Genomic DNA, 17,175 nt, shown 5'->3' with positions numbered 1-17,175 from the left:
TCATGTTGATGAGCATAGTCCTAAAGAGGACCTAAGTTATTGTTAGATTACCACAAATAAATCCTAGATGGATGAATCTTGCTGATACTTTTGAAGTATTCTATTATGATTCATGTGAAAACTGATTCATGTTAAAACTATTTATAAATCATTGTTTTCAAATGTTTGATGAAAGTAATACGAGCAATGGGCCCAATTTTATGGATTGCATTAGGGCCACTAGATCCTTATTATTAGCAATGACTCAATGCACTGAGGTGGCAAGGCCAAGTGATGTCACCATGTGAGTGTGACCCGAGTGGTGCCTCCATGGGACTGTCTTCTAAGGTCAACACCCTCCTCGAGAAGAGGGATAAGGGTGTGCTCCTGGTATGACTAAGTGAGGGCATCGAAGGCAATCCCTGGAGTATATTGTGCTCCCTAGGTGATGGCCATGCCTAGAAGAAGTAGCTTAGGGTGGACATGCTCATACGAAACCTATGAACCCATGTGTGTGCTTCAAGGTATGAATCTTCATGAGGCCAGCAACATTGGTGGTAATTTTGAGCTCTAAAGTAACTAACCTAGATATTGGGACCTAAAGAACTGGTATGCAACAAACTGTTGTGTATAAGATATTGACAATGATGAGAACATAAAGGTAAAAAGTTTTGTTTTTAAGAAATCTTTTTGCGGTGTGCCTATATTTGTGTATGAGTCCTTAATACCCAGTGCGGGATGGTGATTTAGGAGTGAACTCTCTTGTACCCAAGCACAACCAGCCTTAATTGAAACACCGGATCTATAGTTTGAGTGGTTGGGTGGATAGCTAGATCTATGGAGATCAAATGGGGCTAAGCTCAACCCATGGATATGGGAACATTAGGAAAAGAATAGTAGGTACTTTATAGGGTTAGACTCACGTTTAGATTAAGATTTAGAACCCCTTAGAGAAATCTCTTACATTTCACTGCAAGAGGATTTTGGCCAGTTGAGGGATAGCCAATCGTGAAGTCAACTGCAGGAGAGGCCCCAAGTAAGGGACTCTACTCCCTTAGAATAGACTTCCATCATGAAACCATGTAGAATACAATGATGGGGGAGAATTCTTACACCCCCTAGTAGCGATGCTAAAATTTTAGAGCATAGGGATCCACCACTAACTCTAATACTATAATGGGGATCTTTTCGTTGACCAAGCACTACAAGAGCTTTGCTTCGATCGCTTTCTCTCATGAGCATTGTCACATTGCACTGCAAGTCCTCTACACACTCCTAACACAAGAATACTATCATGCGATTAAGAAGAAGATTAGCAGAGCAAGACTCAATTGCATAATGGGAGAGTATATTGCATTATGAGAGAAATTAACATATACAAGACTACAAGTGTTCACTCATATTTTAACTATAGTCGCCCAGATGCCCATGGCTCATAAATTGGCCTATTACTTATAAAATGCTTAATCTCATAATACAAGCATGAAGTACATTAATAGGGAATCCATTCTAGTTTGCTATCACATTCTCTTAGAGTGGGAATACCATAAGTATTCCGTGAGTGGACCATTACAGGCTAATGTCCAAGTTTTAGATATGGACACCATTTAGCTTGATTGTACATCCTTTTAATGTGTTTGCATTTTCTCTTTGATGTAGAATATTGGTGGTAATCTATTTAGCAAAGTGCTAGCTACATTATCCAATCCCAATAAATCAAAGTCATAGTGTCATTATTTTGTTTCAATAGTTGTTGTTCCGTGGTCCTCTTTTATTACACACACACACACACAGGAAGAGAGAGAGAGAGAGAGAGAGAGAGAGAGAGAGAGAGAGAGAGAGAGAGAGAGAGAGAGAGAGAGAGAGGGAGAGAGAAAGCTTATTTTGGAATGAGGGGTTTTTGGTGATCATAGTGTGGAGGAAGGATGAAGGTATAGTAAAAAGGGGAAAAGGGAGTGACATGTGCTGATGAGGCTGCTCCAAGGGCATGTACCCTTCTCTAACATATTACCTCCTGAAGGCTCCACAAGCTACCTATGTGTGATAAATCAAGTAGGTCCCTTCAAGGGTATTTCACATTTTGTTATGTATATATTATGAGAGGGAAATCCTTACTCTTGGATTGGTTTCTCAATAAAATAAGGAAGATTTCAAGAATGATCTCATGGATGAGGCTACTTAACATCTCTTTACACAATTCGTTTTGTCCTCCTCAAGGGATCATTCTGTGCGAAAATATGGATTAATTTCGTGGCATAAGCAGCACAAGATTCATACTCGTATAAACACATGCACTTCTTACATGCTTGAAACTGAAATCAACCATATGTAATTATTAACTGTAAAAAGAAGGCTTTCAACAATGCAAGAAACACTTGAAAGATTACATTTTAATATCTAAAGAGGATGACTGGATGGGCTTCATATTTAAAAGACATGTATTTCACATCCCCTTTTTAGGTAATCTAGAACATCCTAAGCCTTTTTGTCAAAATGATAAGAACTCAAAATACTAATTCTTCTATTAAGAAAAGTTTTTAATGTTTATAGTTTAATGGAGAAAGGGGTTATACTTTCTAAACTTAAAGATCCAGTCAACATAGTATAATGATGTATAATTTATAGTTAATGTAGAAAGAGGTTATATTTTCTGAAATTTAAAGATCAAGTAAAGATAGTATAATGATGTATAATTTATAGTTAAATGTAGAAAGGGGTTATACTTTCTGAAATTTAAAGATCAAGTAAAGCTAGTATAATGATGTGTGCATTTACATAACCATGAGTGTGAAAGTAAGAAAATAACATGCCAGCTGGACCATGAAAATGCAACTTATATCCAAGCCACAAAAAGGGGAGATAGTACTATTTCTTTCAATGCCATTATATGACCTTTTACCAGCAAGAAAGCTATTTGTAAGACTTTTATATATTAGCCTTTAGGGGGGTGTTTTTACAAATCATGTACATCTTTTTAAAAGTTTTTCGCCAACCAACATGTGCAACACCTACTCTATTTTTTATGTGAATTGCAAGTGTTATTAGTTAAAACATATGCATGGTTTTCACTTGGATTTGATTGCTAAGCAACCTAACAAAAAAAAATGTTTTCTCTTCAAGTCTTTAGTAACATACACACCCAATCATAGTATCATTGTTCCAAAACTTTTATGAAATATTAAAGAAATAAGGAACATATTGAAAAACATAAAAGATACTTTACAAAAATTTGTGTGGACACAAAATATAGACATAGAATTAATGTTAACATAATAATGAATGTTTCAAAAAGCATAATGGTTGGTGAGAAATTTGATTAGCTTAACGTATACATAAAAAAAATAATACGAGTGGTTTAAGTCTTTTATATAAAGAACTCTAAGGTCTTTATGAAAACACAAGGGTAAAGTATAAAAAATTAAAATTAAAAAGCTTTTACATGAGAAGATGGTTTTTATACTCTTAAAACAACTATTGTGTAATCGTGTAAGGGAGTGAATCTTACTATATTACTTTCACAACACAAGAAACCCAATCAAAGATTGTGAAATTTGAAAGGCTGTGACATGCTTATATAACTAACACTATGAAAAGGGAAACAAGTAGAGTCTAGGTTTAGATTGTTTGTTACTATCATAGGATGACAAGCAAGAAGATGGAGATAGAAAAATATTATAGGTGGTGTAGACATCATGTTATGTGTGTGTGTGTGTGTGTGTGTGTGAGAGAGAGAGAGAGAGAGAGAGAGAGAGAGAGAGAGAGAGAGAGAGTTTTCTTAATCTCCCTAAGCTATACTAAGGGATTGTACACACCAAATCACTCTATTGTCAACATAATCATCATCCACACAAAGGGGTGCATGTGGACTACCTTGTTCAGTTGAAAGGGTGTGTTTGGCCCCATTGGTTTACAACTTGTTTTTATATCATATGTGCTCCTATTTCCTAGAATTGATCTATGATAGCGTAGGCGTAAAGGCATCACTCTCTCCATCAGACTTAAGACTGTGGCTCAAACTCACCAACTTGTTTTTATATCATATGTGCTCCTATTTCCTAGAATTGATCTATGATAGCCTAGGCGTAAAGGCATCACTCTCTCCATCAGACTTAAGACTGTGGCTCAAACTCACCAACTTGTTTTTATATCATATGTGCTCCTATTTCCTAGAATTGATCTATGATAGCCTAGGCGTAAAGGCATCACTCTCTCCATCAGACTTAAGACTGTGGCTCAAACTCACCAACTTGTGTTTTGCCTAACAGAGATGGGCAAGCTAGAAGCCTTTTTCAAAAGGAAATTGCTTCCGTGATGTGATGTGGCTATTCATGTCGAGTGTTTATGCCCCGTAGTTAGATAACTTTTCTGAATAATGTGGGAGTGCCATCTCCTCTTCGACCTTAGCGAGAGCCGACCTACATGTTGCCTTAGGAAATATAATTATGAGAGTTCTTGGGCTTTAAAAAGTTTGGGTCCTTGTCCAAAACTTTTATTCTTTGCGAGAGGGAATCTAATTATGAGAGTTCTTGAGCTTTAAAAAGTTTGGGGCCGGTCCACATTGCAAGAGGATGGGTACGGAAATCAGCTTGCTTGACAGGCTTGTTCAGGGCCAGGGTTCAAACTCGGGCATAAGCCATGAGCTACTCCACCAACTCAAGCTTAATGCATGCATTCGAAACTCGCATGCAGGCTTGATTTTTGACGAGCACCTTTGCCTTTCAAAATTGACGGGTTTGGTGAAATATAGCAAGCTTTTTTTTGGGGGGTATTTAAGTGTAATTTGACAGGCAATTCAAAATTTAGTATTTTACAGCCAAAATGCTCGAAAACGGGCATGACGCCCGTCAAGAAGCAACGACGCTCGCCTCGCAGGCACGCGAAACTCGGGCCTGACCAAAACCTTGCACCAAGTGGTGACCGTTTGGGGAATTGGGCCCCGCTCTCTCTTTAAAAAAAAAAGGGGAGCATTTGTGCAAACTTGGGAACCTATATGGGCGGGCCTACACACTTTTCAAAAAAAGGGGGAAAAAAAAAACTTCATCATCACACTTCAAAGAAAAACTCACATACACGCAGAGTCTCTCCTAGCACCATCTCCGTGAGCCTACAGTGCCTTTGATTACTCTAGAGATAAAAGGCCGCTCAGTGTTTTCATCTCTCCAGACCCTGAGAGCTCTCCGACATTACGAAGGGCCGCAATACTCTGTGTAAATGGGGAGCTTTACTTCGGAAGAGCCAGGGTATCAATGAAGGTCCTCAGATTAATGGCACTCTAAGCTCGTAAAGAAAGACAGAGACCCTTCAACCAGATCAATAGACCTTTTTTTTCCCCTTTTTCGTATTACGTTTTAAAGTTTTCATTCTTGTTAATATCGACGATGAGATCAGCTGCTATGCAACCACGGACTCCTGCAAGTGCAAAGAAGATCCCTTTCAATGTAAGAGCTCCATCTCTTTTCCACCTTCTGTGCGTTTTTTTTAAAAAATTATTCGACTAATTTTGTTGAGACTGTTAGCACAGAATACGAAGAAACTGCTGTGTTATGGGTAATCGGTTATGGGATTTATGGGTTTTTCCTTTGTATTAGCAGAGATTACTATGCACATGCGCATAATAACCCTTACATGGGTTATGGGGTTTAAAGGGTAGCAGAGATTTAGGGTAAGAAGGGGAGTTTTCTTTGCGGGGACACTATAGGCAAGCATAGTAATCTCTAATGGGTTATTTGGTCTCTTCTCAATAATCCTTTTATAGGTTTGAGTTCCCCCTTCGTCATTACAAGAGGATCTGCAACCTCCAAATGGGTTATGGGTTTCTTCCCAATCTTTCTCTAAAGACCATCCCATCTACTTGCTACTTCTGATGATGTATTGCCATTATGTTTGCCCTACATGGGTGCTTTACACATTCTTTTGGGCAGCCTTATATGGTTCATTGGCTTCTTCCCCTCTTTTCAGGAGCCTTCCAATTGCACTTTGACTCTTCTCACACACTCAATGTTGTTTCAGAAGGAAAACAGTGAATCTCTGTCAGAACAAAAGCCAATGATTGGCCGAGACCTTTTCGGACTCCGAGTGATGTCAGAGCCAAGGGTACGAGTTCGCCATGCTTTCACAGCCGTCAATGCTAGCAGGCGGGAAGGCGGTCTTCTGGGAGAGGTAGACCGGTCTGCTACACCAAGCCGTGCCGTGATGATGGCATGTGATGATGGCACAACGCCTGTCGCCATGACGAAAGAAGATGTTGAGGCATTGCTGAGCATGAAGATGAAGGGGAAAGGCAAGTTCGATTTCAAGGTGAGCATAATTTACACACGAGGTAGCACACAGATGCAAGAACACACACTAGGAATGAGTCTCTTTCTCTCTGTCTCACACACACACATGCCACACATACATCACCATGTGTGGGTGCTCACACGACACATGGCACTTGCAAGCACTCTCACTAAGGTAGGATTTGATTTGAACCCCCCCTTCATTATAAAACGTGAGGAGAAAAACCAACTTAGGGGCCAAGGCTAAAGGTCAAGTTCCAAACTAAGAGTGGATCTGGTTACAGAGACAGTAACCACACTATGTGCTTTGTTGTACAGGGGAAGTCAGAGCAAATGATGGAGTATATAAGGAAGCTACGTGCCTGCATCCGATGTTTACAAGAGTCAGAGGCAGCTTATGTTATGCAGATGGAGCAACTTCACAATCAGCTTCTAGATGAGAGAAAAAGTCACAACAGTACAGGTTATTTATCTGGCTTAATTAACATCTCTATTTCTATCAGTCTAGGTATTCATCCTGATAGATTTGTTGGTTGTTTTCCAACCCATCAGAAGAGCTGCTGAGGACTAAACAGGATGAACTAGAGAGAGGCCTGTCAGAGGTTAAAACCATGTGTGCTACCCTGGAGGATAAGCTACGCCAAGCCGAAGCAGAAAAAGAGGTGCAGTTTTGATGCAAGAACCAGCCGTTTTAGTGGTTTCAGTATTCAGAATTGTTTTGCCTATACACTTGTCCCTTCTTTGGAGAACATGGCTGCATTAAAGTCCTCCATGTTGTTCAGGCATTTTACATGAGAGTGCTCCATAGCATTATGGGGGCATGGGCATGCATGTTGCTTGGATGACAGGCTTACTTTTGATCGCTACCATTGCAGTCTCTTTTACTTGAACGAGAGAAGGATGCAGTAACCCTGCAGTTAGCAAACACGGAGATTGCTCGTCTAATGGAAGAGTCAGAGGCTCATCAGAAAGATTACAACAACGCAAGCCAACAGGTCACCTTTTCGTTATTTGTGAAGACCAATGTTGATAACACAAGGTGTTAATCTCTGTAAATTTGATTAATGCAGGTAGCTGCTTTGCAAGAAATCAACAGAAGATTGCAAGAGTACAATGCCAGTTTGCAGATGTACAATAGCAAGATGCAAACAGACACAGCGACTGCGGCAGAGACCATCTCCAAGATACAAAAGGAGAAGTCATCCATGATGGAGACCCTTAGCAGCTTGAGGGGTCATTCGGTTGCACTCCAAGAACAGCTTAATCAGGCAAAGGTAGGGAATATGCCATAGCTAGGCCCTTCGTTGTGGGGTGGACCCTGGGTGGACAGCTAGCTAACACAAGGGATTTGTGCTTTCACAGGTATCCATGCAGGAAGGGGCTAACCAGAGGAGACTACTCATGGATGAACAAGAGAAGCTTCGAGTAGAACTGCTACATGCATTAGATGATGAAAAGCAACAGGCGGCTGAGTTGGAAACCTTGGCTGCAGAAATCGTTAGGTACAAGGAATGCACAAGGAAGTCGGCCATTGAATTGGAAGCTTTGAAGACCAAATCGACATCATTAGAGGTTTTTAAACCTCATATCTTCTGCTTTAATACATGTTATCCAAGTTCCAAGCATTCAAAATATTCTGTCTTATTTGTTTGTTTGCTTACTGGCTGTTTTGTAGGAGAAAAATGCTGCCCAAGCAGAGGAGGTAACGAGCCTCAGACAGCAGATTGAGGTAGCCAATCACAAGCTTCAGGTAGCCCTCCCTTCCTTTTCCTTGCTTCTTCCATGTGGTTGACATGCTTGGCGGTGCACACCTTACTGCCTAACTACAAAGTCTTTTATCTGGTGGATCCGCTTTGGCTGTACACATTAGGCCTCCGCTAGGCTGGTCAGTAGGGAACTTGACCGTAAGACCTTGTGTTGGCTTCATAAACAGCTTCTATGGTCTGTTTTTCTTCCTCACAAATTCTGTCAGCATCCATGCAGATGGCCGAGAGTACAGTCGTGCAACATCAAAATGAAGGTGCAGAGCAGAAGGTCCTAATGGAGGATTTACAACAAAGGCTCTCGGAGGCTGAGCTTCATGTTCGTGAGGGAGAACTACTCAGGAGGAAACTCCATAACACAATTCTGGTCTGACGTCTCCTAACCTGGTCCATTTGATATCTATGCATCACGGCAATGCTTGTAGCATCGTATAATTTTTTGCCTATGGCATCTTCAGGAGCTGAAAGGTAATGTGAGGGTCTTTTGCCGAGTGCGCCCCCTGTTACCAGAAGACGATACTTTCACGCTAGAAGAGCAGCCTGTTTTACAGTACCCTACTTCGGCTGAGCTCCTTGGGCGTGGGATTGAACTTGTTCAGCCTCAAGGTGCATAATCGTTTAGTCTTTGCATGAGACTGAAAAGCCTACTAAAATGTTCCATCTTGATATCCTCAAGCTGGTCCTCGCTTTACTTCCCAGGACAAAAGCATGCATTCACATTTGATAAAGTCTTTGGGCCAGAAACTGGGCAGGAGGATGTTTTTGTGGAGATTTCTCAACTGATTCAAAGTGCCCTTGATGGATACAAGGTGCGTGTTCCAGTCCCAGCTTTATTGTGAAAAAGAATATGATTTCTCATCTGTTCAATTGTTTCCTGTTTAAGGTAATTGTTTCCTTCTCTCATCCCCCATGGACGGTGTGGAAGAGCATTACTTTAGTTTTACTATGGTCTACCTGAATGGATTGTGTTGTGCAACCCCTTAGCTGTGTGGGATAGCAATACAACATCATCCACATAGAAGAGTATCAAGACAACTGTTTCATGTGAATGGTGCCGTGCACTTCCTTTAAAAGTCCTTGCTTTGTGCAAACACTGCCAGTAACTTGCTCATATAGAGTGATGGTTGCCCAAATGAATTTATGATTAACCTCATCAAATGTTTCAACTTGCTAATTTTTTTGGCCTATTGGGGAGTGTGAAAGGCTTTGGGCAAATTGCTGTGGTAAGTTACCTCAGGATTGCTGAGTGTGAAGGTGCGATGTAGTGTGGATTGATGTCTCTAGAAGCCTTGGCTTGAATCCACAAAATATTTCCCAAGCATTGAGGTATGCCTCTACAGAGAACATCCAACATTGTGTTTGGGGATGCATAGAGGCCAGAGAGCCTAGTACATACGGTACTCATACTCTACCCTTTGTTACTTGAAGGATGCATAGTACTTTATGTTCCGTTTGCTACCTGGACTTAAACAGCTCTTAACTCCAAAAATCATTGAATTGCGTGTATTTATGAGCCTAAGTTAATGTTACTTCAATATATTGTGTGTATATAAGGGTGTATGCATGTGAATAATAAAAAGGAGTAGCGTACTTAACATACTGATAGGGGTTCGGATGTCACATGCACCCATGCACTGAGGTGCCATGTGACACACTTGCCGAGCTACGTAGGTCTTTCCAAGCCTGAGATGTTAAGAGTCTGTCACTTAACCCACTTGGAGAAAGTCAATTCATATAGGTCACCCTACCATAGGCATATTTAACCAGGCATGTAGGGCATAAGGCTTGCCTTATGGCCAGCCTTATAGCATTGCTCATGGGCAGCATAGCCACCCAAAAGGGGCATGAACTTGGGCTTTAATGGGCCAGCAATAGGCCAGCCTTGGCCCAGTCGGCCAGCAACTAACCCACCAGTCCATACATGGAATAAGCGCAGCATTTCAGCAGTTGTGGGCACACAAAAACAGGCCGACAGCAATAGGTAAAACTGACCAGCATATATATGAGCATATATATGCGCCCTTCAGTCCCTAGCAACGTTCATATTCTTGCATTTCCCTCAGCAGATCTGGGTGTGCATAAAGGCTTCCGAAGTAGCTTCACAGTTGTTTTCAGTCCACTTGATGATTCAACCAATATTTGGTCTACATCGTCCTTGTGTTTGGCAATCCTCAATCAACCATCATCAGGAAGTTTTCTGCATTGTAAAGAAAACAATACAGCAAATACTCTTGCTTGTGGGAGGGGGTCCTCAAGTGGGTAGACCGGGACCCAATCTAGTGTTGATTCTACATATTCTCTCTGCAGCTCTCTCTCTTGTGAATAAAGAGTAAAGTGGATTGCTTCATTCTCACTAACATAAAAGTATAAAGAAGGCCTTGCTGTGCATTAGACGATCATACTGGTTGCATGCTACATCAGACTTGTACTGTATGCATCGCATGCAAGGTATTTAACTTCTATACCAGATGTATGGCACTGATCGAGTTGCTTATGCTTTGACTCTGATATAAGGGAGGACCATACTAAATAACCTAGTTGCATGGCTCACTGATGCAAGACCCCCAGTGAATCTATGAGGGCAATCCCACATACTGCCATGTAATCTATCTGCTGTGGAGTGGTCAATACCACAACTCTGGCATAGATTCCTGATTCTTTGTCCAAAGCACATCCTTCAGCAGTAAACTTGGCTTGGAAGATTATTTGGATGCGGAATTGCGATTCACATAGTAACGGGGAACATCCGAAACAGCACCTCTACATGCACGAAACTGTGTTTCGCCTTTGCTTGCAGGCCAAAACGCATTTGCATTGGAGAAACAATTCCCATGTGGAGAACAAGGGGAAGCGTTCCTTAGTACCACCAGGTGTTTCCCTCCAAAACCCCCAATATCAGGCTAGTGTTAGCTTCTCTTTTGTTCCTTCTCCTCAGCAATCTCCTTTCCCCCACACTCCAATCATATACTCTCCTGATTTCTTAGGTGTGCCCTCAAGTAGTGAAGCTTTCTCTTCCAAGTGCCGAAAGGTCTATATTGCTGAAAGATTTAGTTCAGTTGGAAGTTCCACCATGTGCTATCGACTGCCTAATTGCCTCCCCCCCTGTACTTGACCCTTGCCTGCTGAAACGATGGGAAAGGATGAATCACATGAATGAGGAAAAGCGTGGTGTGGGCCTCTTTTGGTTTCCTTGTAGCCGTCTGTTGGTTTGATCACAAAGGCTAGATGGAAACAATGTCGATGCAATTATCTTCATCCTAGACTCCATGAAATCTTTTTTTTAAAAGGTCAGGATCACTTTTTCACTAATGTTTGTTCAAAACACATGCAGGTCTGCATTTTTGCATATGGGCAGACTGGCTCTGGCAAAACACACACCATGCTGGGTAATCCCGATGACCTGGACCAGAAAGGAGTCATTCCAAGGTCATTGGAACAAATCTTTGAATCTAGTCAAGCACTGAGCTCTCAAGGCTGGACCTTCCAATTGCAGGTTTGTCATGGGATTGTAATGCTAGAAAATTCTGGTACCTGTGTGCTTTATAAGTTAAGCAAGATAATATTTTGGAAAAAAAATGGCTTTTGTGGTGGAAACTAAACAGGCATCCATGCTTGAGATCTACAATGAAACAATACGGGATCTACTAGCTACCGGTAGTAGAAATGGTACACCTTCAAAACAGTATACTGTAAAACATGATCAGAACGGGATAACCAGTGTGTCTGACCTCACCTTGGTTGAGGTGACAAAATGGAAGGAAGTCTCCTCTCTATTGCAGCTTGCTGCGCAGAGCAGGTAACTCTTATAGAATTCCGTTGTTCCTTCATTGTTTTTTTTGGGTGTGGGTTTCTGTGGGAGGAGGGGGGGGAGGGGGGGTTTGCGTCCTTGGCTTGGACTATGTGATTGGCTGGCTGTCTGGTAATACTGATTGAAAAAAGCTCTGGTACCTGCAGGGCAGTAGGCAAAACTGCCATTAATGAGCAATCGTCTAGGAGTCACTGTGTCTTTACGCTGCGTATATCTGGATTTAATGAGGTTTGTAGAATTGGCATTTCATTTTTTTGCAGCAATGCTGCTATATTGTTATATGCAGAGCTTGGACTTTATATGCATGGGTCGATTGGCCAAGTTATCAGGGTTTTTACGTTGTCCTTGTGCATTGCAGAGCATAGACCAGCAGGTGAATGGGGTACTTAATCTCATTGACCTAGCGGGAAGTGAGAGGCTTTCACGCAGTGGATCTGTTGGGGATCGCCTGAAAGAAACTCAGGTTATTTGATGCTGCGTATGAACTGGAGAGAGAGAGAGAGAGAGAGAGAGAGTGTGTGCTATATAATGGTCTTAAAAAGAACCAATAGGTCTGTGAGACAGAAAGTAGTGCAAGGGTTCATGTGATACTGAGCACTGGAAAGACTAAAAGAAACTCTAATCTGTTAAACTCAGGCTATAAACAAGAGCCTTGCAAGCTTGGGAGATGTCATTCTAGCCATTGCAAACCGGGATCAACACATTCCCTATCGCAACTCCAAGTTGACATATCTTCTGCAGGTATGTTCATGTGCTTGAAGCTTCAAAATGGAGAATCTGTTGATAAAAGTTTCTATCTGGTTTTTCAAAGAACTTGCCTGTGATGGTTTTGTGGTTTTTGTTGTCGACCCTGACCCTGTAGCCATGCCTGGGTGGAGACTCAAAGACCCTCATGTTTGTCAACGTGTCCCCGGATGTCAAGTCTGCAAATGAGTCCCTGTGTTCACTGCGGTTTGCGGCAAAGGTGAATGCTTGTGACATAGGTGTACCAAGGCGCAACACGCATACTACTTTGAGCTACACCTAACAACAATGGAGAGGATGAGTTTCTGCTGTTGGAACAGTTCAGACTCTTGAGCTGTTCTTCTCCTATTTTAAGGTCAATGTGTTAATCATGATCAGCTTGTATCAATGGAGACAGGTGAGCCTTAATCCGAATGGAAACAACCTTGCAACCAGCAAGAAGTCTTGAGTTTCTGTATGGGGAGAAGCTCAGACTCAGAGACAGCCACCACCTCCTGGCTTGGAGAACAAAATGTTACCACCAAAGGCTGACACTGTTGTATTTCTAATCAAGGCATATGAATCCATTTTGTTAAAAATAGAGCGAAATAGGTCTACTTGAGTGCGGTTTCCATGTCATTTAAACACCATGAACATCCTCTCTCTGTGATTCAGTTTACGATCCAGATATATATATATGATCAAAATCTCTCTATTCCATACATAACTGGGCTAAAATTAAACATTTTCTGTGGACACTGGATGGTGCACAAAGGGTCTTTTCCATCAAGAGCAGTGTCTAAAAGAGGCTGTTACTTGTAAGCAACTTGAGCTCACCCAAGGATACAGATGCATAAACGAGAGAGAGAGAGAGAGAGAGAGAGAGAGAGAGAATCGATCTTGGTGTAGCTTTTAGAGCCTTGTAGGTTGTCAAGGTGCTCGTTTCGGTGTCAACTCCAAGACATTGTCTTGGAAAGGTAATTTCTCCCTCTCCACCCAAGTTCAAGTCCCACCGTTGGTCGTATATGTCCTTATGTTGCATTCTACTGACGTTAATACCTTTCTTCCTCCTCCTCCTCTCTCTCTCTCTCTCTCTCTCTCTCCATCATGTGTTGCCAGTTACAAAGAACATAAATCCATACAAGCATTTAGCTTATTTCACAATGTGCCAAAACCTTCGTAAGCATCACTTTGTCTAAGTATGTCATCTAGTGTTTATTAAGAACTTTGGTTAACATGGAGTCCTTCATTTGTGGAAACGAGTGTGCATGCTAATCAATGAGTGAAACAATGCATTAAGGTGGATCAAAGTGAAACATTGGCATTGTTAAACAAAAAGACGTACTTTTATGCTCATAGAAGTACTTCTATGTTTGTAGAAGCCATTTCTACAATCATGGAAGTCACTTGTATGACCACTTTGTTGCATATAGAAGTTCTCTCCACTTGTAGAAGTCTAGCACTTATTTTGGTCACTTAGGAGTCCAAACTGACCATGTTCACGAACTCTAAACTTTAAGTCATTTCATCAAAAAAATGGAAAACTTTTTAAGTGCTTCTCTAATGAAGTATTATTACAAGTTTAAGTTTTTCTTCAACATTTTCAGACATGGTATTTACGACACATGCTGTATAACAAACAACTTTTTATTATTCTCATTGTTTTTGTTTGAGGATGTATAGTTGTCTTACTGTAATTTTTTATTTTGCATATCAGTTTGCTTCTTATAACAATCTGTCTGCACATGTCTAGGTTTACCACATAATAAAAGCATCCACATGTATCATTATACTGTCTTTGCTAATTTTTACGACTTCTTTGACTCTCCCTGCCTCTGAATTGGTCTCTTCCACTTGCGTGTTATGAATTTTGGGATTGTTCTTGTTGTTACTGTTGGCCATAATTTTGATTACCTGTTCAGTCACCTCCTTGATCACGTCCATGGCCTCCTCTACCTCGTCCCCTTCTTGAACTTGTGTAGAAGGCATGTTGCTCTGAATTGTTTTTGTTTTGTGAAGACTGTTGGTCTTCACCCAAGCTCTTCTCTTCTATAATCAGTATAGACACCAAATCTGTAAAATTGGGAATGTTTTTCCGAGTCTGAATAGACATTTTGAATGCCTTGTATTGTGGTGTGAGACCATGTAGACAGACTTTCACCTTATCATCATCATCTACTGACACACCAATAGATGCAAGGGATTTCACAATACCCTTTATCTTAAATGCATAGTCATTCACAGACATACTCTTTTTCTCCACAGTATGAAGTTCATTCTTCAACTGTATCTTACGTGCCTTTAAGCTATGTCCAAGTAGTTCCAAGTCATGTGGTGACTTCTAGACTAAGAAGTATATGCTACAAAAAGGGAGCAATGTAGCTAAAAGTCTATAGAAAGGAAGGTTAAAGGATGCGAGTACCAAGGGCAACCTAAATTGATCACTTTATGCCTATTTTCACTCGACAATAGTTGCATCTAGTGATGTTCACTCTCTTGTTGAACTTAGATTCTTGATCATTGTTGGACTTATAAATTAGCCTAAAGTTTGGCGGGTCTTTGAGCACTGCATGGATTAAACAATTATTGAGTCTTTGAGCACTACATCGAGTCAATGGTGAACCTAAAAATGTTGGGTCTAGAAGCTAGGTTAGGGCCATCGATCAATTTAATCTAAGACCAACAAGAGGCCTTATCTAATGCCCACCTCCAACTTGTGCCTTAATTCTACTCATGTACAACTATCAAGAGGATTGCCTCAACCTTTATGTCATCCATTGTGATGTTTTTTTTAAATTGGGTTTTTTATGCACGTTTTTTAAACCGTTTTTTTTTTCAAAAAGCAAAATAAAAGCCAAAAGCTTTACCTATCTTTCAAAATCTAAGAAATCCTCTTTTGGGGGGATTTTTTTTCCAATTTTTTAAAATCTAAGAAATCCTCTCGAGAGGATTTTTTTTTTCAAGGAGTAAAAGAGCTTTAAAAGTACATGACGATGCCCTCGTATTTGAAGAGTGTTCATGCACACTTGGTACTTGTGTGTGCGGGCTTTCCCAGAATTGACAATGGTCGTGTGCATGTAGACTACTCCAGACTATACCGCATGTGAAGCTACTTTTGTGAAGATAAATCTCTTTATTGATGCTTTGGATCGTGTTACAAAAGGCAAGGTTTGAGGACGAAGGCCGCCCACTCTTTAAGGCATAATTTGGATTGTTGAGGAGGAGACAAAGATGTGGTTGGCTTTGTGACGTCAACCATCTTCAGAACCGGTTCCTACGTAAACATCGGTTATTGCTCCTGAAGGTGAGAGTCCCATGTATTGTTTGGTTAATGAGTTTGCCAACATTCAAGTTCAGTTATTACAACAACAATGACCCAGATATACCCAACCTAGAGAAGGAGGGGAGTCCAAATGGAATGTTTTCATTGTTGGGAATATGGCCATGTGCGTCGCAATTGTCCTAAGGCTCTTGGAGGCCAATTGATATTCTATGCTAGGAGTTAATGTTTTAGGCATGTCTATTGAGGAGATAGCTTCAGGAAACGTCGCGAACAACTTGAGGCAAAGGTTTTTGTGGGTAAAAGAATTAGTGCTCGATTGGATGCGAACAACAACAACAATGACCCAGATATACCCAACCTAGAGGAGGGGTAGCCCAAATGGAATGTTTTCATTGTCGGGAATATGGCCATGTGCGTTGCAGTTGTCCTAAGGCTCTTGGAGGCCAATTGATATTCTATGCTAGGAGTTAATGTTTTAGGCATGTCTATTGAGGAGATAGCTTCGAGAAACGTCGCGAACAACTTGAGGCAAAGGTTTTTGTGGGTGATGCGAACATGAAAGAGGTTGAGACTTCTCATGCAATACAAAAATGCATGAAGAAGAGATCGACAAGGAAGATCAGATTGGGAGCTTTTGAGCTGAGCCATGGTGTCAAGGCCTTTGACTTGATGGAGCATCTATGAACACTCAAGGTGGACATGACCCTTCCGTAGGTTTTGGCTATTAGTCAAGCATGTTGAGATATCGAGCTCAACTAGTGCTTCAGCAGACATGGATGACCCGCCTGGGTGATCTTATCTTTTTGTACTACATATATTGCAAAACCTTTGGTCATGACATACCGTAATGTCCCAATTCATCTACAATTAACTCAAAACCTCTATCTCTCGTACCTTAACCAAACATAGTTCAAAGGGTCGAAACTGCTCAAGAAATAGTTCAACGAACACTTTAGTGTTTCCATTATCATGGACTGCACAAAGTAGCAGACTGCACAGTTTGGAATACTTCCATGCCCACAATCATTGACACTTTGTAACCCATATGTGAACGATGTGGACGAGTTACTTCCCTGCAACCTGTCTCACAGAATACAAATCTTAACATCTTTAGTGTACAAAACAGGCAATTGTCCACGATACCCTTAAATATGCTTACACGTTTACAAGCCAAGGCACGAGATACAATAAAAAAGAATGCAAAAGATAATACTTTGAAATGGGTAAACGAACATGCTTTAAAGCGGAAACCAAAAGTTAAAGCAAAACCTTCTAAACCCAAGAAAAACAAGGGGCAACAAGCTATCGAAACCAAAGCTGAAATAAAGGACAGGGAAGAAG

General features: G+C 41.0%; 1 protein-coding gene across 1 annotated transcript; it reads left to right on the top strand.

Annotated features, from left to right (window-relative positions):
- The first annotated feature begins 4,999 nt into the window (after positions 1 to 4,999).
- Positions 5,000 to 13,275, top strand: LOC147639171 (kinesin-like protein KIN-14N). Its single transcript, XM_086788044.1, has 17 exons — positions 5,000 to 5,417; positions 5,989 to 6,276; positions 6,576 to 6,720; positions 6,810 to 6,919; positions 7,133 to 7,252; positions 7,328 to 7,531; positions 7,620 to 7,829; positions 7,933 to 8,007; positions 8,241 to 8,387; positions 8,479 to 8,626; positions 8,720 to 8,829; positions 11,352 to 11,513; positions 11,623 to 11,816; positions 11,975 to 12,056; positions 12,187 to 12,291; positions 12,465 to 12,569; positions 12,691 to 13,275. The coding sequence occupies exons 1-17, from the start codon at positions 5,358 to 5,360 to the stop codon at positions 12,853 to 12,855; spliced, it is 2,430 nt and encodes an 809-aa protein (XP_086644170.1). The 5' UTR covers positions 5,000 to 5,357; the 3' UTR covers positions 12,856 to 13,275.
- The last annotated feature ends 3,900 nt before the right edge of the window (positions 13,276 to 17,175 follow it).

The sequence above is a fragment of the Cibotium barometz genome, chromosome 4 (assembly GCF_041138505.1).
Source record: "Cibotium barometz isolate CiBa-2024 chromosome 4, ASM4113850v1, whole genome shotgun sequence".
Classification (NCBI taxonomy): domain Eukaryota; kingdom Viridiplantae; phylum Streptophyta; class Polypodiopsida; order Cyatheales; family Cibotiaceae; genus Cibotium; species Cibotium barometz.
Note: the sequence above shows the minus strand (reverse complement) of the source record. Positions and strands in the feature narration are given on the sequence as shown.

Excerpts from the sequence above, each read along its gene's own strand:
- LOC147639171 (XM_086788044.1), top strand. The coding sequence starts at position 5,358 with ATGAGATCAGCTGCTATGCAACCACGGACTCCTGCAAGTGCAAAGAAG. Across the intron at positions 12,292-12,464 it reads ATCGCCTGAAAGAAACTCAG|GCTATAAACAAGAGCCTTGC; the intron begins GTTATTTGATGC and ends TGTTAAACTCAG. Across the intron at positions 12,570-12,690 it reads AGTTGACATATCTTCTGCAG|CCATGCCTGGGTGGAGACTC; the intron begins GTATGTTCATGT and ends CTGACCCTGTAG.